The following is a 21,979-nucleotide window of genomic DNA, read 5'->3' on the forward strand; positions in this document are numbered from 1 at the left end:
TAGCATAAAAGAGAAAATATGATCTAATACTAATATCTTAACATATTTATCTTAGTCTGTCAAGAATGTCAAACTTATAAGTGAAGGCTAGAAACTTTGTACGGTGATGTAATTTAGTATTGTTAAAAAAGTTAGCTAATTGATAAAAAGATAAGAAACTTTTCTTTCATTTGCTGATAGTTTAATTCGTATATAAAAACAGTACTTTCATTTACATTAAAAAGTGGATTTATTTGATACATACACGAAATGAATGAAAATAAATTTTTTTGTTAGAGTTCCTTAACTGAAAAATTCTTGTTAAAAAAAGATTACAAGATCTGAATATAAATATCAGAAAATAATACCAGGAATCACAAATGAACGTTTTTGTTTATTGCTTAAGAAAAATATTAATTATATTTTATGAAAAATGTGAAAGTATCAATAAATAAGCAAGGAAAGTATCATCATCATTTTGTATATAAAGACATATAAGTAGTCGCAGCCACTTGGTCTAATCAACAAATTTATTATTAATTTCAATAATTGACATATTTGTTTTAAACATTGCAAATTTAATTATCGTTTATCACTTCGTATGAAAGTCTCTATCTTCGATAATCGAGCAACTTCACTCTATCGTGCAACTTTGATTGTTGCACTCTATCGTGCAACTTTGATGATGGAATATGAATATTCTATTTTAACTTAAAGCTATTTATTTAGTTCAGGTAATAAGTATATGCAAGGTTAACCAAAATTATTATAGATCAAATAAAATACTTGAAGCAATTCTACAACTACTAATAGATATCGTTACCTAAAATAGGGTTAATGATTTTTGGAGACTTCTGTTTATCTGTTGCCTCATAAAAAAAATTGAAAACCAACGATGGTTCTCAGCTCTTAGATTGGATATCATATTTTATTTTTGTTACGATGTTAGAAATTAATGTTATATAAAAATCACCATTGGCTTCTTAATTTTTATCATAAGACATCTGCATAGAATGCTCAACAATAATTATTAGCAGTCTAGATAGTACATCTACCAATGGTAATTGTAAGCAATGATCGGCAACTTCGGCGAGCCATTGGAGCGAGGCCGTGACTAGTTTTCTCTATTTATCGTATGTCATACAAAAGTTGATCACAGCGCCGTAAATTCATTAACATAAATGAAATTATAATAATTGTTCTTGTAGTTTCACAGATATAGTAGAGATAACATCATCAGCTTAAACAAAAGCGAAACGTTTTACTTTTCGCATAGGGCCCTCGTTCTGACATTCCTTTTATCATTATATTTTTTATTGATGAAACATGTATTTGTTCAATGTTATTTCATTTTCTCAGGATTTATTTTTTTACTTGTTGGAATGCATGTTGAATTTCGATAAATTATAATTTATTATGTATACAATGTTAAGGTAAAATTTGCATATATACAATCAATTTTGTATAATAACGTTTTTTTCATTCATTGTACATGTAAAAATCTCAAAGAGAAATGTTAAAATAATAATATTGAAGTAAAATTTAGGGTATCGATATATTTTTAATTATATTATAACTAATTTTCATATCAAGAAACATTATAGGCTATAGAATAATAAAAAAATAAATATAAGCTTGCATATATTTTGACGATCAGATTTGATTTTTTATTATATTTTTGACTGTTTTTTTTTCCTTATATTGTAATGGTGTGAAAATGGTATGTAATACATCTAAATATTATACGGTAACAAATCTAAACAATTCATAACTCAATAGTTACTATAGTCTAACTTACTATAATAAAGATAATATGTAAATTTTTATTTTACAGTATTTATCTTTAACTATTATATCCTATACTTTTATGTTTTGTTTTTTTCCAATCCCACAAATAGAAAGAGCTTCCCTTTTTTTTCGGTGATCGACATTTATTGAGGTATATTTGCCATTTGATTATAAACATTAAATTAGAAATTAAGGAGGTTTTAGTTAAATATTGTTATCATTTATAATGACTGTACAAAATATTAATATAAATAATAATAATGGTAGCAGCTTAGAAATTATTTTTCAAATTTACTTGAAAAAAAATAGTAGTATAAATAATAATAACGATAGTAGCTCTCAAATTATTTCTTAAATTTACTTGAAAAATTCCCTTACATTTTAATTTAATGGATCAACTATCCTCACATTCTATATGATGAAACAATATACTTTCTTTACCACTGAATTGATATGAATTAATAAAATTATAAGTACATTCTGATTACTTTTTGTAATTAGAACCTTGAGAATATGGAAAATTTCTCAAATTAATATGCAGTCAAAGATTTTAATATGAAAATAATTTTAAACATGAGTTATTATGATTTGCCATTTGATTATAAACATTAAAACATTAATTAAGAAATTAAGTGAGTTTTAGTTAAATATTGTTATCATTTATAATGACCGTACAAAATAGTAGTATAAATAATAAAAAATGGTAGCAACTTACAAATTATTTTTCAAATTTACTTGAAAAAAAATAGTAGTATAATTAATAATAACGATAGCAGCTCACAATTGATTTTTTAAATTTACTTGAAAAATTCCCTTTTATTTAATGGATCAACTATCCTCACATTCTATATGATGAAACAATATACTTTCTTTACCATTGAATTGATATGAACTAATAAAATTATAAGTACAATCAGATTACTTTTTGTTATTAGTACCTTGAGAATATGGACAATTTCTCATACTAATATGCAGTCAATGATTTAATATGAAAAAAAAATGAGTTATTTGCCATGTTTGCGATGAACATTATTTATTTGATACTATTAATATTTTTCAAACTACTTGTTTTTTGTATTAATTAGAATCATAGTAATATACAATTTTTCAAAGTAATATGAAGTGATATGAATTGATGGAATATCCGTAGTTTGAATTTTTTATTTCCAATCATATGGACTCTTTTTGTGAAATAATATTAAGAATTAATGTGCTAATTCAATAATATGATTTTATATATACAATAAAATTCTGAATTTATGTATATATAAAATGGAATACAGTTGAAAGCTTAAAATGTAAGAAATATATAAAGTTATGATAATCTAGATATATAAAACCAAGATATTGTCCAGTAGAGTAGCAAATTTAGTGAAATTGGGGTAGTCCGTACGGACGGAACATATTTCCAGGATGGCTGGATACGTATACCCTGTGGGAAAAGTCTTGGTTTAACAAGTCAAACTGAATTCCTAATTATACGGAACCACTTTTCTGAGATCAAATTCAATAGGCCCTCTCTATATGACTGGGCAGTGAACGAGGGCCCAAAAAGGAGTTTCTTGAGCTTTCTTGACCTAAATGCTGATAATTATAATTTACTGCTATTACTGACAAATTATAGATTATTAAGAATTGTTATATGTCATATTTTTTAAATCAAATTTGTTCAAATGTTGAACAATGTTATCTATTACTAAATGGTCTGGGTCAAACAATCCAATTGTTTCGCTTAGCAATAAAGCAACATTCCATCTCAACTCATTGAGTTCTGCAGCGTCAGTTAAACGTTTCTTGAATAGCTTACTATAGTAAGATTCTAATGGCATTACAGTCTTCATCAATTCATCCGTCACGTTTCGTCTACACATGTAAAGTGCAATTTTATTCTCGCTTCGTGTAAGAATATCATAAACTGTCACTCTATCAAAGAGAAATTGCGTTTTTGTGTTTTGAAGTTGTTTCACGCAAAATTGATAATAACCTTTCAATATCTCATTACTATCAATCTGATAATAGATTCGTTGTTTTATTGAATTGCCTGAAATTTCTAATATCACACAGTGGGCTATGACCGCTTTAATCAAACAATAAGTTTGAAAGTATATGGCATAATCTAATATTATCCCAAATGTGAATTCTAAATCGGGATCAGCGCCAAACAAAATAAGCAGCTCCACGCATTCGGCGAACTTTATCATTTTCTCCGATGATTCCGTGCGAATTTCAGACATGGTAATGGCATTGAAGATATGCGACAGTGGCGTTTGTCCTAATAAATCTTTTGAATCTGTTTCAGCTCCTCTTTCCAATAAAAATTGAACGGCATTGGGCATGCCTGACATAGCAGCCAAATGTAAAGCAGATGCGTGGACGCGAGTATCTTGAGCATTTATATCAAATTCAGTATTACAGAATAACTCTAAAATGCCTTCATTTCCATTCATCATCAAATAGTGTAAAGGTGTTTCGCCGTATAGATCTCTGGCAGTTAGGTCTACATTGTAGCGACTTTGAAATAATTTTAAAGTTTCTTTGGTTCCTTTGATAAATATATAATACAACGGTAATCTATCTTTACTAGCATTCTCAAGATTTCCTTTGATCCAATCAAAATTTTGAGGCATCAGAGCTTCTATCACATCTGGAACTTGGTTGGAGTTATGGGCAATTCCGTGGATAAGTGGTATGTGACCACGATTATTCGGAATGCAGACATCGGCGCCATAATGTAACAACACTTTTATTATTTCCAAATATTTCAACGTCGCAGCTACGTGTAAAGCTGTATTATTCAAATTATTACCATGCGTTTTATTGACTTGATATCCATTCTCGAGAATCTTCACTATCAAACTGGATCTATTCAAATAAACTACTTTATCAAGCGAACAACCTGCTTCAATCAGAATTTTAACCAATTCATCTTCATTTGAATAAATAGCTGCAAGCTTCCTTAAAAAAAGTTTTATGATTTTCAATTCCTTCCTTCGGTGTTTCAACTGAAAGGTCATCATTAAAGCATTTTTGCAGCTAATCTCGGCAATGTCTAACCTAGCATTGGCACTTAGTAAAAGTTCCGCTTGCTCCAAGTGTTTACATTTCAGGGCCATTGTCAATGGAGTCTCTCCGTTAGCATCCATAGGATTAATTTCAACCTCTTGTTCAATAAGATATTTAGTCAAAAAAATATTATTCCATTTAATGGACAAATGAAGAAATGTAATGTTTGAATCATCAAATGTTTCGTTCAAATTCACATTACTTAGAGCAGAAATAACTTTTCTATTTTGATGATTTTGTATCAGAAATTCCATGTTGTCAGTGAGATATTTCTTTCCGTCAATCTCTAAGAACTGTAAGAAAAAACAAGAGATAAAAAGTATTATTTATAAAATATCTGATAAGGTATCTTGACGTAGTATTGTAGTAACTGCGCGAATCAAAAGAACGTTTCCAAAAAATGTATAATTAAAGGATATTCCTGGCACTATTACATATTAAAAACTGGATAAATAATTTTAATAAATTTTACATGTTGTGACTAGTGCAGCGGAATAGATTTGGCAATGTAGGCAAAAGTGCAGTAAAATAGAAAAACTGCGACGCCATTTGACCCCAAGCTAGCTTACTTTCGAATGAAATCAAAAAGCATCGTAAAATACGAAATATTAATGCGGAATACGAATTTCTAATTTTGTGATTCTAATAGGTTGGAAATGAAATATAATTTCATTGTTAATTGCAAACGATCGTATAAAAACCTGCTATCTTTAAATTATCATGAGACACATAAGATTATTACAAATCCTGTTATAAGTTCTATCGAAGGTGAAGTTATATAATTAGTTCTGGTACATGTCAAATTAACAACTTATAGATCGATACTGCAGTTAATATCATATTGAAAAATTTATAAAATAAGTGTACAATGTCAACTCATGCAACATTGATTTGATTATTTATTAGTCAAATTTACAATGTTATTATTAAATATTCATGTATTTATTTCTAACTGTGAATAAATGTTAAATCTTGATGTCTAATATACTATTAGTATTACATAACATAAAAAATTGGAGTTACTGAGAAAAGAAAAACAATAATACGTGCAAATAATACGTAAATTATAATAAATTGAAATATTTTTCTGTGCATAATTTCATTTCAAATTATTACTATGAATAATGATACATAACTAATGGTCAATGTAAAAATATTTTTGTTAACTAGAAAAATAGAAATCGAGAAGGTTTTAAATGTATTAGAGTTAAGACACGTGCAGCGCGGCGTCACCGCACATATCCCCACTGGCGTCTTGTAAATTATACTGTGTAAATAACTAAATTGGCAAAATTGATATTAAGCATAAGAAATCTTTCATCAATTTTTATTTTCATTGATACCGGTGATATTCTGCATGTATGTTGAATGATAACAACAGTAAACATAACATAATAACAGTAAACTTATTACATATTGTACGGGACAAACTTTGTTCACAAATATCAATTTGCTCACCACCATTCCGCCTTACAGTACTGTAGTTGTGATTATAAATTAAATACTTTGCGGAACTGCCAGCTTCTCCTTCAGCAGAGTTATAATTTCAAACACTACAAGTGGAATGAAAACCTTATACAGTTTACAGCGTTTACAGGTTACATCTGAAATAACTTCACCTTTTTACACGTGCCAAGTAGGCCTATCAGAAGATTAGTTTGAGGCTAGGGTACAGCTTGAATATTGTAATTATATACTCTTAAGAAGTTCCATCGACAAGTATATATTCATTCTTGGAACACGTTTCGATAATCGCTAATAGGATCGCTTCTTCCTTGAATTCTAAATACCAATGAACATAAACGCTTAACGTAACTGTAGATCGCAATTTAAACGTAATAATTTTTTGTATAATCTTTTATATTTTATGATAATTTTGATTGAAATCAATCATATAAGAGGAACTTATTGGTCTCAGTCAGAAAATAAATAGTTTCAATTTTTTATTTAATATCTTTAATTAATAAAAATATATATTTTACTATTGAAAAATAATTTGAAAACAATATATATTTTAGTATAACAAATTTATTGCAACATGACAGATATCAGATAAGGAAATTATAACGCATGTCTAATTTCTTGATTGTTAAGAATAAATATTAGCTAAAAAAGAAATTTATTCCATAGAGGAAGAAAGTATACTATGAAATAATTCCATAGAGAAAGATAGTATACTATGAAATAAATAGTATATTACGATATATGCAAGAATCTACTTTTCCGCACTCGTGCCCTAATGTACTATTAACAAAGTGGCATTTTATCTAATTTGTAAGAAATCATTATATTAAGGAAGTAATCATATTATTTTTTCTTACAAAGAATTAGTGAAAACATTTAATATGTAGTACTGAATGTAAAATTTATGAATATAACTAAACTTTTACTAGCGGATTATTTAAAAACAGAGTATTTATATAGGTGTTAAATATGTAAAAAAAGCATAACAGAATTTTGAATATTTTTGTTGGTCAAGAAAGATGGTACTAACTTTAGTTCGCTAGTGACAATTTAAAATTTATTAGAACTTATGTTTTAGCTGTAATTATCAGTAAAACGCGCATATAAACTTAATCAATATTTTAATACACTAAACATTTTCATGCAATATATGTATTGTTACAGAACTCACGAAAAAGTTCGTAGTAAATATTGTGTAAATTACATTTAATGATAGAAAACTTTATTTAATAACGAAAAAAAATCATGAAGTAGTTTCCTTAAATGGAATATAGCGATTTAGAACATTTAGTTATTTGTAATAGAATCTTTATCTGAATAAAATGTATGATTTTATACACGTATTTTTGAGATGTACATATAAATATCATTATACAAATATGTAAATATGTATAGCAGAGAAGTATGGTATATGAAAATAAATAAAAAGTCGTAACTTTCTTATTTTATTTTGAAATTATATGTTCACACATACAATGAAAAGTATTACATAAAAGTTTACAACTATGTAAAATTTTTAAATTAAAAAAAATTAACGATATTTTAGCAAGTCCTTGTAGTTTAAGTATCCAATTATTCGATCTACAACAATATCATTACATTTGAGTTGTTTTATAGTTTCATTCAAAACCTGTGAAGCCGCAGTTTTCAATTCATCAATTTCCTTAGCTTGGTTGAAGCGTTTTCGTAACAAACTTATATAGTATGGATTAGAAACAAAATTTGCATCCATGATTTCATTAAAGGATTCCTGATTTCTCGTATAAAGAGCAACTTTGTTTTCATTTTCAATCAGAAATTTCCAAAGCGTTACGGTCCCGAAAACAATTTTTGCCTTCATTATTCTAAGATCCTGTTTACACAACTCATAGGGCTTTTTGAGACAAGTATCAGAATCAATGAATTCTAAAATCGATGTGTTGACAGGTTTACCAGCTGTTTCGATGATAGCAAGATGAGCAAGCAATGGTTTAATCAGAAAAGTATTCTGACAACGCGAAGCTCTTTTGAAGACATTATCTTCTTCAGGCGTTATTACTTGTACGTCGGCACCGTGATTTAAAAGCAGTTCAACACATTCTTTGTAATCATTTTCTCGGGTATGTCTGCGAGAAATAGCATAAAATAATGGCGTACAGCCAAAATAATCAATAGCATCAATATTAGCCTTTCTAGCTAATAAGAATTTCACGGCTTGTACGCTACCGCGAATCATAGCAATGTGTAGCGCCGTTTTTGATGTCATATCATATTCATCCACATCGAATTCATAATTTTGAAAAAGGTCAAATATACCATTGTTAATATTAGAAGCTAAATAGTGCAATGGAGTATTACCATTTCTATCTTGTGCCGAAAAATTAATTTGGTTGGATTGCAAAAATAATCGCAGAGTTTCTTGACAACCCATGCCAAGTATAGAGCGCAATTTCATCGCTCCACCAGGATAACACAAATCTGTCCAATCTACATTAGTAGGCATCAGAGAGCTTATGATTTTTGGACACTGAATCGAACTATAATCAAACACATAATTAATTGGAAGGTTTCCAAATATGTCAGGGATATTCACGTCGCAACCATTATGGACAAGTAGTCTGATCATTTCTTTGTTGTTCTCCATTACAGCCACGTGTAATGCAGTCCAGCCATTATAGAAATATCTATCATTGATATCACACCCTTGTTGTATCATTAATTTAAAAACTTCGATATCCTCAAAAAAAGCAGCACATGTCAATGAGCAATTCGCTTCTGTTAGTATCTTCAAAATCTCCTCCCTGTTTGACGTATTATTTTTAATATGTTCAAATAAGCTTTTCATGATAGCTAATTGAAGTGGATGGTCTACAGTTTTCAGAGACAATGTCAGTGCACTATCGCCTTCTATATTAGTCACTTGAATATCATTTTTTACTTTGAGCAGTAGTTCTATTTGCATAAGCTTTCTCTGATCCACAGCATCCATGAGAGCAGTATTACCAAGTCTATTCTGAATGTTGACGTTGCACCCCATTTTAACAAGAGTTTTTGTTAATTTTGCACTATCATGATGTATCGATAAATGAAGTATACTATTTCCTGATTTATCAAATACATAATTGAGGTCAAATTTTTCAAATAATTCTTGAAATTTCCCCTTATTTATAAGTGATTCTGCTTCATTTTCACTTAAATTCTGTGTACTCTCGGTGATTTGCTAAAAAAACATAAACACTTTTCATTATAAATATCACATCTATTCTAAATACCATATATGCTTGACAAATCTTCAATAATATCATAAAGGTTATGAAATTAAATGCATAAACGCAGTTACAAATTTTATATTTTTCGAATTATATTTTACGAAAATCTTATATACGTTACTTACCGCCATCATGAATAAGAGTGCGTGCGATAGAACTAAAATACGATGAAATGGATGCTCAGTGTCTCAATAAACTATGTTCATTTCAACACAAATACTTAACTACCAATTATTAAATAATGTTCAAAAAAATTAGGAAAATAGCCAGTCAGTATAATAATTTGCAGTCACTAGCCTTATTCTTTTATTTATTAACCTATGATAGTTTTACATATGAAATTAGACGTTTCGAACTGAAGAGTATAAGAGACGATAATCTTTCTAAGTCACAGACCGAAATTTTAGTTGAAACTGAAAACAGAAACTGAGCACTAAAAGGGATTAAGAAATTGAGGCTTACGAGCTCGAATCCAAGAGTAATCTGAATAGTGGGTTGATCTATTTGCTCTTCTTAAAATTTATTGTACTTATGTTTATTTTGTTTATCTCTAAATACTTATATTTACATGAAATTTTACTAATGATTTATTATCTTTACTGAACCCTTTGTATTCAAGCTTTGTATTGTTTTAGTTGACATTTATAAACAAAATCATGTTTGTTTGAACAAGAAGTGAACAGGGGCAAATATAAATAAAATAAAATTATCTACATTGTCTATAACGAAATAATTACATATATACCATCTATTAAACATTTTTCTTTGATACATAATCACAATCACAGTATCATAAATATATTTTCTTGAATAGAGCATAAAATAGAAAATTCTTATATCTGGAATTGAAAAAATTAACTTAATTCAACAAGTGTTTTTAGCAAGTAATTAAAAAAAACAAAAATATTTCTGCATTAATAAAAAATGATTGACAACACGTAGAGGTCCATTTCTGTAGATATGCTCATACGTATACGCTACATATACGTGTGGCATAAAAAATAACAAGAATACATTTTCTTGTTAAGGAAAGTTAATAATAAGGGTTGAGAGTGAATGATTGATATTTTTATAATTTAAATGGGATGAACAAAAAATTATCTGATTAACAATAGTGAGTATTATTTATATTAAATGTGAAACATCGATTTTCTTGTCACGAAAATTTCGTTTGTCTAGATAATCGGTGTAATAAGTAAAGGAATCAAAACGTATTCGTTCTGACCAACATCATTAATTAATGTGAGTTATGGTCTGGAAAACATAATTGATCTATTAACGAAACGTTAAACGAAGTTCTGATTACTTAATTGTCGATACAGGCATATTAAAAAAGGCAAATGAACAAAACTTAAACAAATAGTAGATTGATTGAACCTCGGATTCGTCCTTTCTCGATCACGATCGCTATTGTCCACTTCAACCGGATTCACGATTGGAACGAACAGTGACTGCTTCTCGTTATCTACTATAATTATACAACAATTATACTAAATATATTTCAAATCTATATTTACTTAAATAATTTACGTTGATTATATAATATAGGTATACAAAAATAAAAAAGTGAATTAGGCGTTCATCTAAAACCATAATAGTGAAGAAAATATTTAAGCTACATTTAAATTGAAAAGTAAATTGGCTTATATTATATTTTGAAGAGGAACGCGTATTGTGCTGTTATAATAAATAAGAATAAAGAATCAAGCACGCGTGTCGCTTGTACACAGAAAGCCACACGCATATTAAGGAATCGGCAGTGAATTAGAATATATTCAATCTTAGTTAAAGCTGTCTTCCATCGATGGACGCAATACGGAAAGAAACAACTTTTGACGTTTTGTTTACCGATAAGTTAACCTCTTCAAAATAAAATAACATAAAGTGACAGTTGTATAGCGTTATACTACGCACGAGCTGATTGTGTACACAGTAACGAATGAAAGTTATACGATCAAATCAAACTATTAGGTGTATTTAGGTGTGTATAAATATTGATATCTTAAGCAGCCATATTCGAATTTATACGTATGCACCCGCTTAATCGGTGAATAAGTGATTTAAGTGCGAGGAGTCTGTCTGGCTGTATAGAATTCAATTCCACCTAGATCTAGTGGAGAGGATCATGATGACTACGTACTAGACTGTATTTGCCGCTAATCCAGCCTCAAGTATTTGTGGCTTATCACGCGAGACGTAAGCTGACAATTACAGCAGTATAGCATCGAAGCATTACAAAGATACAATTGTCACCAGTACCACTTTGTGCAGGTAATTACCACCTTTTTAACTGCACCTAACTTGAAAACATCTTCACCAAAAATATAAAAACTTTTAAGGAGCCTTAATAGCTCGAATCTAACTGAGGATTTCAATGCTAATATAAGGTTAACTTTTCTTCCATCATTTAAATTTGTCTGAATTGTATGGTAGATAACTGTTTCAAGCTGAATCAACAAAATATTAAGATATAAATTAAATTCGTAAGTAATATAATATGTTAGTCGCCTGGACACGTGTAAGTTTACGGTATGTACATGGCGTATACCGACAACCCCACTGGATATAAACATACAGAATTTTTCCGCGCAATTCTTACAAAAATCACGTACAAAATTGTGTAGAAATACATACAAGATTTATATAATATTTGTTCAAGACGTATACAAAACTTGTACAAATCTTGTACATATCTTATACGCATTTTATACAGTTTATGAACAAATTTTGTACAAATATTGTATGAATTTTGTAATAATTAAGAATTTTTTCGATAAAATAATTAATAAATATTTTAATTATGAAAAGAATTTTCTTTGTAATGTGATATATACTAATCAATTTTGCTTTGGTGAACGAAACAATAATTATTATAATTCAGACCTTTATTAATAAAATATTTTCAATCACGATTATTAAGTAAATAATGATTGTCTACAACGATGTAATTTTTATTTTCTTTTTCATTTCTTATTATTATATTAATTAATTTATCTACATTACTACTTTTTTCAAAACTGGATTTTACAATTTTTTCCAAAGTATTTTCAACAGGTCAAATCGTTATTAAACGTTTATTCTACTTATTGAATCAAGATTGTAATATTACAACCTTCATTTCAATCTTACACCTTCAAAAACCAGATTATTAATTAGTAATAGAAACTATTTTCTAAATAATCTTGTTTTTAGAAACTATATAGAAAATTAAATTTTTATTACTAAAATCTCAACTTGAAACCACATCGACACACATATTTGCTGCCATAACGGTATATCATGTGACTATATCTAAGCCAATTGAATAAGAAATAAAAAGTTTCAACGTGACATTCGTCACTTTTTTATAAGGGAACTACAAGTTCATCAAGCGTGCGTACCGTGCGTGAGGATCTGTTCAGGTAGTAAATAAATTTAATCATTAACGCGTAGTTTCTCAAAACAATATTAATAATAAAAATATATAAGTTTTTAATAAATTATAGTTTAAAATATCTGAAAGCTTATAAAAAAAATTATTATATAATTCTTTATAAACATAATTTTTAACAGTGATTTTATTAGGACAACCTATATGTATTTTTAAGGAATTCCAAGAGCGAACTCGAGATAAATCAACAACTGTCCACGGTTAAAAATATAACTTTTCAAATCTATTCCAACTTTTTCTAGAATTTGACCTTGCACTTTGTTAATTGTCATTGCAAATACTATTTCTATAGAAAATTGTCGGCGTTCAAAAACAAATGCGTAATGGTTTTGTCATAAATATAATGTTATACGATTTATAAATACTATTTCACCTTTTTTATCACCAGTTAAAATTTCACATTTTAATATATTATTAGAAAGTTTTTAAATTAATAATTCAGTACCATTACATAAAACTTTACTGATATAAAGATAAGATTTCGAATAATCATAACTACACAATTTAATCTTCATTTTAATTGGTTTGGTGAAATAGCTTCAAAACCTTCATTATCACAGTTTTCTGTACTATTAATACTTGTATAAATTCTCTCTGTTGTTTGATCTAGCATATAACAGCTTTTTCATTCTTTTCATCAATGTCAATATTTCTTGCAGAAAAAATAGCATAATCAATGGACTTTTTATATTGCACGATCTATCGACTGATGCAATATAATTTCTAGGAAAATGTTCTAAACTCAAATTATCATGAGCGTTATTCAATACTCTATTAACATTCAACAAAAATGTTGAAAATTCAATTTATATCGATAAAGCTCGCATATTTTGTGTTAAAGTAAATTTAACAGTGTCTGGCAACTGAGAGCAACGATTTATAGATAAGCCAACAGTTTCACTTCGTGTACTACTTACTTTTACAGGAAGTAACTGCTTCTAAGACAATTGTTTTACCATAAAACAATTCATCATTTTTCATTATATTACGTAGAGTTCTATTACTTCAACATCATATCTTAGAGCCATAGGAGCTTTTTCCTATATAAAAACATACTAAACTAAACTAACTATAAATTCATCAGTTATTCCTTTTTGTTTGCAGTTAATTTTTGGTATTGTTCTCTACCAATAGCTAAATAAGTATCTAAAATTCGTTGATTTCTTGTAAAAAATTTTGAAGTTTGAATTATTTTACATTTGAATTAAAGTTAGTAATCCATAAGTATTTTAGAATAACTTTCATTTTTTTTGAATGGACGTAATCTCCAGACATTATATCTAAAATCTTTCCAAAATTGAACTGTTTCAACAGAATAACAATGAATTAAAATTCGTTCGAATAAACGTCGTAGTTATTTTGGCATCATGTATACTACAGTTTCTCTCATTGCACATATCCACTCTTGGTCGCTTTCAATAAAACCGTAAGCTGAACAAGCTGATAAAAAAGTTTCATTAAGTTCTCCATTTACTGTTTTTAACTTGTTTAAATTTGTAGCTCTTTTTACTCTAATTATAACTAGTAAAATTAAAAAATGAAACAATTCAAATTGACTTACATCAACTGTGTTTATACGTACAATACGTTTAATATTTTCTTTCTTTTGATCGGCCTATTTATTTTATTTCTGTCAACTGCAATATTTTTAAAAACGCAATGCTAAGGGATTTTAAAATAATAATATTGACGTTCATTTGGATTCCGTCCGTTTAGATAAAAATAATCCATTAACACCAATACTTGCAACCCTATTGTATTATCTATTTCTGTTACATCCATATTAATAAGATCTGTGCGGCTAGTTACAACTTCTTTCTCTCTCTTTTCGATGACCACCATCTCTCTTTTTTTTGTGTCGACCACAAACTATGCTCTTTTTTTCAAAGCCCTGAAGAACTCTCTTATTTCTTTTCATACTTTTTTGTTTTAAGTTCCAACTGTTTCATTCCATTCCAACTTCAAGTCAATTAACGTGTTCTAATCTCTCATGCCCCCACTCTTTCGTCATTTCGCGCTCACGTTGCCATCACGTTCCCAACCAATCACGCTCCGAATAGAAAACTCATCAACATGGCTGCGCCCTCAGAATTAGCTCCCTTTTAAGGTCGGAAAAAAAAATATAAAAATAAAATAAAATAAAAATAATATAGGTCTATATTAAAATAAATTTGAAACATATTATCTCATTATCATTCACCAAAGCAAAATTGTTTAGTATATATTTTAGAACAATGAAAATTCATTTCATAATGAAAATATCTATTAATTATTTTATTGAGAAAATTCTTCCTGTTTACAAAACTCGTACAATGTTAATACAAGACATGTTTAAAATCTGTATAAAATGTGCATATAAGATATTTATAAAATTTGTACAAGTTTTATGCATATCTTGCACAAGTTTTATATGTTGTGTATGGATTACAAACGAATTTGGCTATATTAGCTTTGATTAAACATCTTTTTATTTTATACATTAAAGCATCAAGCATAAAATTATGTAGAAAGTTTTCTCAAAAAAATATACAATTTTATTATAACAAAAATTCAAATCAAATGCCGACATTCATGATCTTTCTCAAAAGACATGTGTTACAACCTTACTGTTTTGAAGGTTAATCCAGAATATAATAAATAAAATATACATAAATCACAATTAATGTGAAAATGGAGTCGCGTTCGAGCAGCCGTAGCGAGCAGACGTGTTTTCCGATGTAAACATAAACATTCTCCACCTCTGCTGGAACAGTAAGCTAACTCAGAACAAGTCCGCGAATAGTTTACCGCTGTGAAATTCTTTTCTGGTTCTTGACTGCGGTTGCAGCCAAAACCGAAAATGGCCACCCAAAGCGGTGAGCCCTCGAACCAAGAAACCCAAAGTGCTAGTAAAACCCAAGTTCATCAATCCTACGCAAAGGTCACTTCCAGTTCAATAATGCCAAAAAAAGACCAAGCTATTGTTATAGATTCCATTGAAGGCTGTACCATAGAAGACTACATCGACGGTCTCGAAGCCCTTATAGACGCCTCCTACATTAAATACATCTCAAAGATCTCTGGAAATCGTGTGTGCACCTACTTAAGTGATAACGCTCTTGTTGAAAAGCTAACTAACAAAATGGTCCAAGTCAAAGATTTTACCCTCAAAATTCGCCCACTACTAGAAAAGAACAAAAGGGTGGTCCTATCCAATGCTTGCCCAGTAATACCGAACGAAGTTTTCATTGAAGCCTTAAAAAATAAAGGCATTACAATAGTATCCCAAATGAACAACATCAGAGCAGGACTAAATAAACCAGGACGATCACATATTCTCTCTTTCAGACGCCAAGTATACATCAAAGAGGAAGATGAGCACCTGCTACCACAATCGCTACAAATCACCTATGAAGAAACTCAATACTGGGTATATCTAAGCACCGAATCAGCCCACTGCTTTGTTTGTAAACAGTACGGCCACATAGCTAAAGTATGCCCGCATGCCTCACTAACACAAGCTAACAACACAACCATCAACAACGCTAGAAATCAAGAAAACGCCGAGCTAGCTCAAAATCAACATATCCTTCACGATTCTCATAGCGAGCAGCAAATGGACATAGAAAATCAAATACGTGGTCAGAAGCGGCCCCCACCTTCCTCTATTACCTCCGACGCAACTTCAGGCACTCAAACAACTCCTCCAGAAAATTCTATGCCAACTCTTCAAGAAATTGCGGCCCAGAATACTTTCAAAAAACCCGAGCACAAAAAAACTAAAAAGAGCAACGAAACGGTCAGTATTGAAACAGCATTAGCTCCAGCCAAAGAAGCTTTGGACGGACAAGAGCTAACTATTAACTTTGACCAAATGAAATCGTTCCTTGAAAAATGTCGTGGCCAGCCTAAAATTAATAACATCGCAAAAGAATTCACTCATGATATAAAAGGACTCATAGATACAATTGACATGATCTATCCTCAGCTCTCAAACAGTAATCTCAAATCTAGGCTAACGCGCATAAAGAAAAAATTGTCACTACCATCTGAAGAACTTACAGACTCACCTCAAGAGTCGGACTATTAAGATAAATAAAAACGACAAGTAAAAAACAACTAAAAATCGCGTTTTGGAATGCACGTAGCATTCTAAAACGTATTGAAGAACTTCCCCTTCTTCTCGTAAATATTGATATCTTTATCTGTGTCGAAACGTGGCTCACTACAGACTATCAAAATTTCAACATACCGGGGTTTCAAATATTAAGGAAAGACAGAACGGAAACTGCTGGCGGCGGAATCTTAATCGCCCTAAGAAGTGGACTTAACGCGATTGAACTAAATCCTCTTAATGATGCGAACGGTAAAATCGAAATCTGTGGCGTTAAAATAACCAATGTCACTCCGCAATTAGACATCATTGCCTGCTACAGACCCCCCAGGAACACTCTACTTCAAGAGGATTGGGACGCAGTCGTAAACAACGTAGAAAACAACAGCTACTCTCTTCTCGTCGGCGACTTCAACGCTCACCACCGACAATGGAACTGTTCTGGAGAAGACTCTCATGGTAAAAAATTATACAGTGCGATCGATAAAAAAGATCTTTTAATTCTTAACACGAAAACGCAAACACGTATAAATCCTTCAAATGGTAATAAATCTAACATAGACCTAATTTTTTCTTCATGTAATATAGCTCATACTATTGATACCACCGTTCTCGATGATTCACGCGGCTCTGATCATTTCCCCGTCATTGTAAATATAGACGCAACTAAAAGTGCCTACGAGAAAAAATCTTTCAAAGTAAATTCTATCCGAACCTGCTGGCCGAAAGTACAAGAAATGCTCAAAGAAAATTTCTCCACATTTTACGAACCTGAATTCTGTGATGCATTGCCTAGCGAAAAATACCAAATTTTTATGAAAGTAATCACAAATACTATAAAATTGAACACGCCTAAAAGAAAATTACCAAAACCACATCGTAAAATAAAAAACCCGGTAACATGGTGGGACGCAGAATGCGACAAAGCCCTACGGTTACGTAAAGCCGCTCATAAAAAATGGCAATTTACACATAAAACGAAAGACTACATAAATTATAAAAAACAAGTCACGATAACCAAAAAGACCCTCAAATCAAAAAAAAGAGAGAGCTTCAAACTTTTTGTTAAAACACTCAACCTCACGACTAACAAATCATATGTTTGGAACAAAATTAAAGTTCTTAAAAATAAATGGACAAAAATTCGTCATAATGATTTTAACTTTGACGCGGAAAAAAAAATAAAAGAAGCCTTAAACAAAGTCGCTCCTCCATGGGCCCCCATTAACCCAGATTTTCACCCACCCAGCAATATCAACGAATTTCTAAGTAAATCGTTTCAGTATTCCGAGTTTAATGCGGCCCTCGACCCGAAAAAAAATAATTCCTCCCCTGGCATGGATGGCATCGATTACGAAATTCTCCAAACTGTACCAACTAATTACAAACTGATACTCCTAGACATATTTAATGAGATGTACGCATCTAACGACTATCCTAACGAATGGAAAAAACAATACATTCACTTCATTAAAAAATCTGACGGAACCAATTACAGACCAATAGCCCTCTCCTCCTGTACGTGTAAACTGTTCGAAACCCTCATAAAAAATCGACTACAGTGGTATCTTGAAAGTAATGACCTTTTGCCAACTGCTCAATCCGGATTCCGGAAGGGCCAATCGTGTACTGACAACCTCGCGAATTTAAAACTCATCATTGAGGAAGGTTTTAAAGAAAAACAACACGTGTTTGCAGTTTTCTTGGACATTAAATCAGCTTTCGACAACGTAAATTGCGAAATTCTTTTACAAGTCTTAGCAGACCTGAACTGTCCCTCGAATCTAATTGAATTTGTCAAATTTCTTATGTACGAAAGAATAATTTATGCAGACACTCTCGGCAACGAATTTAGATATGTATACAAAGGCGTCCCTCAAGGAGGAGTGTTGAGTCCTTTATTATTTATTATTTATATAAGCCTGGCCCTCAAAAATTTACCCAAAGGCGCGGTTATTTCAAAATTTGCAGACGACCTAGCCATTATTGTCAAAAATAAATCCGCAGAAGCAGGTCTATCCACCACCGAAAAATTTGTACAAATTATAAAAACAAATCTAGATAATATTGGACTTGAACTCTCCCCTGAAAAGACAACCTTTATTCACTTTAACAAGTTGGGTATCCTTCCTGGCGAAAGCGAAATTAAGATTGATAACTCACACATAAAGTCTACAGCGTGCGCTCGCTACCTAGGTCTAACGCTAGACTACACACTGTCTTTCAAAGAACATATTTCAAATGTTAAAAAAAAATGTCTACGTGTAATGAATATACTGAAATTCCTGAGAGGAACCTGGTGGGGTGCAGATCCAAGTACTTTGATAACGCTCTACAAAAGCTACATACGACCGATAGTAGACTACGCCAACTTTGTATATTTTCCTCGTAGAAAGTCACAATTGGAAAGCCTCGAACGAATACAATACTTGGCCATAAGATATGCATTTGGCTACAGGATCTCCACCCCGACCAACGTCCTAACACAAGAATCAAAACTTCCATATCTGTACGACAGGGGAGTATACTTGTGCTCAACATATCTGTCAAAAGTGATTACCAACAAAAGCCTACCTGTAACTAAATCAATCATCCGATTTCATGCAAAATTCAACAAACATAAAAGAAAGAGCCTTCTAGCCAAAGGTATTAGCATTGTGATCCCTCTCAGAAAACATATTAAAACTGACAAAAAATTCAACATTTACATGCACAATTACGATACACTAATCGAAAGCATAAATGTAAATCTAGAACTTGGAAAAACTGTAAAAATTAATCATTTTCCAAATCGTGTCATAGAAAATTATGTAACAAAAAACAACGCTATAGCCGTCTACACAGACGGTAGCAAAGTAACAGGAGCCCAGTCGGTTGGCACAGCATGTATATGCCCGGCATTGCAATTCACGATTGACCGCAGCGTTTGCGAACTAGCCTCCATATTCACAGCTGAATCTATTGCCCTAAACGATGCACTCGATCTTGCGCTCGAAAATACAAACAGAAACATTCTCGTTTTCACAGATTCCCTAAGCGTTCTACATAAACTAAATTCCACAATATTTGACATTAAAACAAACAACTACCTCCTGCAAATCAAAAAGAAAGTTTATGGATTCAAAGAATCTTCCCCAAACGGAAGCACTGTTCAGCTTATATGGATCCCCTCTCACATTGGAATCTGTGGGAATGAATCAGCAGACGAGGCAGCGAAAAATGCAACTAGCAAACCACACTCAAAATACGCTCATATTCCCTACTCCGACTTGCGTCAGATATTCAAAACAGAAGCATCTGAAAATACCAAGATTAGAAATATATCACTTAGTACGCACAAAGGCAGAGAATACTTTGACTACTTTGGCACAGAGGAAAATCAACCATGGTTCCACAAAAAGAATCTAAACCGCGACACCATCGTCACAATAAATCGCCTGAGAGCTAACCATTATAATTTAGCTGCCTCTTTAGCACGAGTAAACTTGGCTTCCTCCGCCTGTTGCTCATGCGGACACGATCTGCAAGACATTGACCACATTGTGTGGCAATGCCCATTACTTGACAATCAAAGGAAAAAACTTGTTAACCAACTAAAAAAACACAGGCTTCAACTACCTCTGAATATCCGCTGTCTAATCTATGATCCCAAAACAGAAGTTTGTAATATATTGTATACGTTTCTCAAAAATTGTAACCTACATGTATAATATGTAAAATCTTTCCACCGCAAAACTTTCATCTATATCTACAATGTATCCTACTTGTACAGATCAAAAAACAATGTAAACTTATAGCTAAATAACTCCAAAAGGAGTTGAGAAAGCTCAATAAAAAAAAAAAAAAAAAAAAATGTGAAAATAGAATATCTTTCTCTGTGAAGTCGGTAAAAAATGCAAGCTATGACAAGATATTCGGATGCACGTGGTTAATCGAACTGTAAGTGACTGCAACTACTTCTTCACAACCTGAATCAAGACTATATAAATATTTATGCTTATGTATGTTTATACAATTACCAAATAATGCTTCATTCTGAAAAAATGAAATGGTAATACTTTTTACTATATTAATGTAATTTTAATATGATTTTGAAAGGGTCTAACTAAATCTGGTAGTTAAATGTGCCTTTGATCTATTCGAAAATCTAAATAGGGATGCTATTGATTAAGTCATAGAACCTCCCCAAATGCTAAAATTTCTACAGAAAATAAATAATTAACAACCTATTAAAGAAATTTGGAATAAAATAAAGTCAATCGAAGGAAAAAACAAACAACCAATCACCTATTTGATGGAATCCGGACACATTATAAATGACCCAATAAAAATAGCAAACATCTTTGCCAACAAATTCGAAAATAACTCTAGTGATAACAACTACAATTTAGAATTTCGTGAATACAAAAAAACATAAGAACAGGACCTCAGAAGAAGGCTCAGCCAAACACAGCGAAATCGATAAACCAATAAAAATCTCAGAACTAAAAGAAGCACTAACAAAGAGTAAAAATACAAGCCCTGGACCAGACCGAATACCAAATATACTTCTCAAACAATTACCACAGGAAGCACTAGAAAGCATTGTTAAAGTATTTAACATAATCTGGGGAAAAAAAGTATTTCCGACTAAATGGCAACAGGCATATGTTGTGCGAGTCTTGAAACCAGGTAAAGATAAACTCAATAAAGATAGCTACAGATCAATTGCACTAACCTGCTGTCTATGCAAAATAATGGAAAAGATTATAAATAAAACACTTCCATGGTACCTAGAAAAAAACCAAATGATTTCCAACTTCTAAAGTGGATTCAGAGAAGGTCGTTCTACAACAGACTGCCTAGTAGCATTAGAATCAAATATATGCGAAGCCCTTAACAATAAACAACATCTAGTAGTTGTGGGTCTTGATA

At 30.8% G+C, this 21,979-nt stretch overlaps 2 protein-coding genes across 3 annotated transcripts in view; one reads left to right on the plus strand and one right to left on the minus strand.

The window, feature by feature from the left end:
• Nucleotides 1-3,098: 3,098 nt before the first annotated feature.
• On the minus strand, nt 3,099-9,979 carry LOC131668169 (ankyrin-1-like). Its single transcript, XM_058942098.1, has 4 exons — nt 9,668-9,979; nt 7,831-9,493; nt 6,305-6,357; nt 3,099-5,123 (listed from the first exon to the last, which is right to left on the minus strand). The coding sequence occupies exons 1-4, from the start codon at nt 9,674-9,676 to the stop codon at nt 3,396-3,398; spliced, it is 3,453 nt and encodes a 1,150-aa protein (XP_058798081.1). The 5' UTR covers nt 9,677-9,979; the 3' UTR covers nt 3,099-3,395.
• Nucleotides 9,980-11,299: 1,320 nt separating this feature from the next.
• LOC131668134 (neprilysin-2-like) overlaps nt 11,300-21,979 on the plus strand; it is a 51,890-nt gene continuing 41,210 nt past the window's right edge. Inside the window, exons 1-2 of one of the 2 annotated variants that reach the window (XM_058942031.1) lie at nt 11,300-11,523; nt 11,634-11,813. The gene's annotated coding sequence lies outside the window, so the exon portion shown is untranslated. Of the gene's footprint in view, nt 11,814-21,979 lie in introns of both variants that reach the window. The other variant, XM_058942028.1, reaches the window with a different exon arrangement.

The sequence above is a fragment of the Phymastichus coffea genome, unplaced genomic scaffold (assembly GCF_024137745.1).
Source record: "Phymastichus coffea isolate CEN01 unplaced genomic scaffold, Cenicafe_Pcof_1.1 PCOF00074, whole genome shotgun sequence".
Taxonomy (NCBI): Eukaryota; Metazoa; Arthropoda; class Insecta; order Hymenoptera; family Eulophidae; genus Phymastichus; species Phymastichus coffea.

Bases quoted from the DNA above. Each gene is read 5' to 3' on its own strand.
- LOC131668169 (XM_058942098.1), bottom strand. The intron at 6,358-7,830 runs GTTAATTTTTTT...ACTCTGCTGAAG, and splicing joins CAAGGACTTGCTAAAATATC to GAGAAGCTGGCAGTTCCGCA. The intron at 5,124-6,304 runs GTAAGGCGGAAT...TTTTTCTTACAG, and splicing joins ATAATCACAACTACAGTACT to TTCTTAGAGATTGACGGAAA.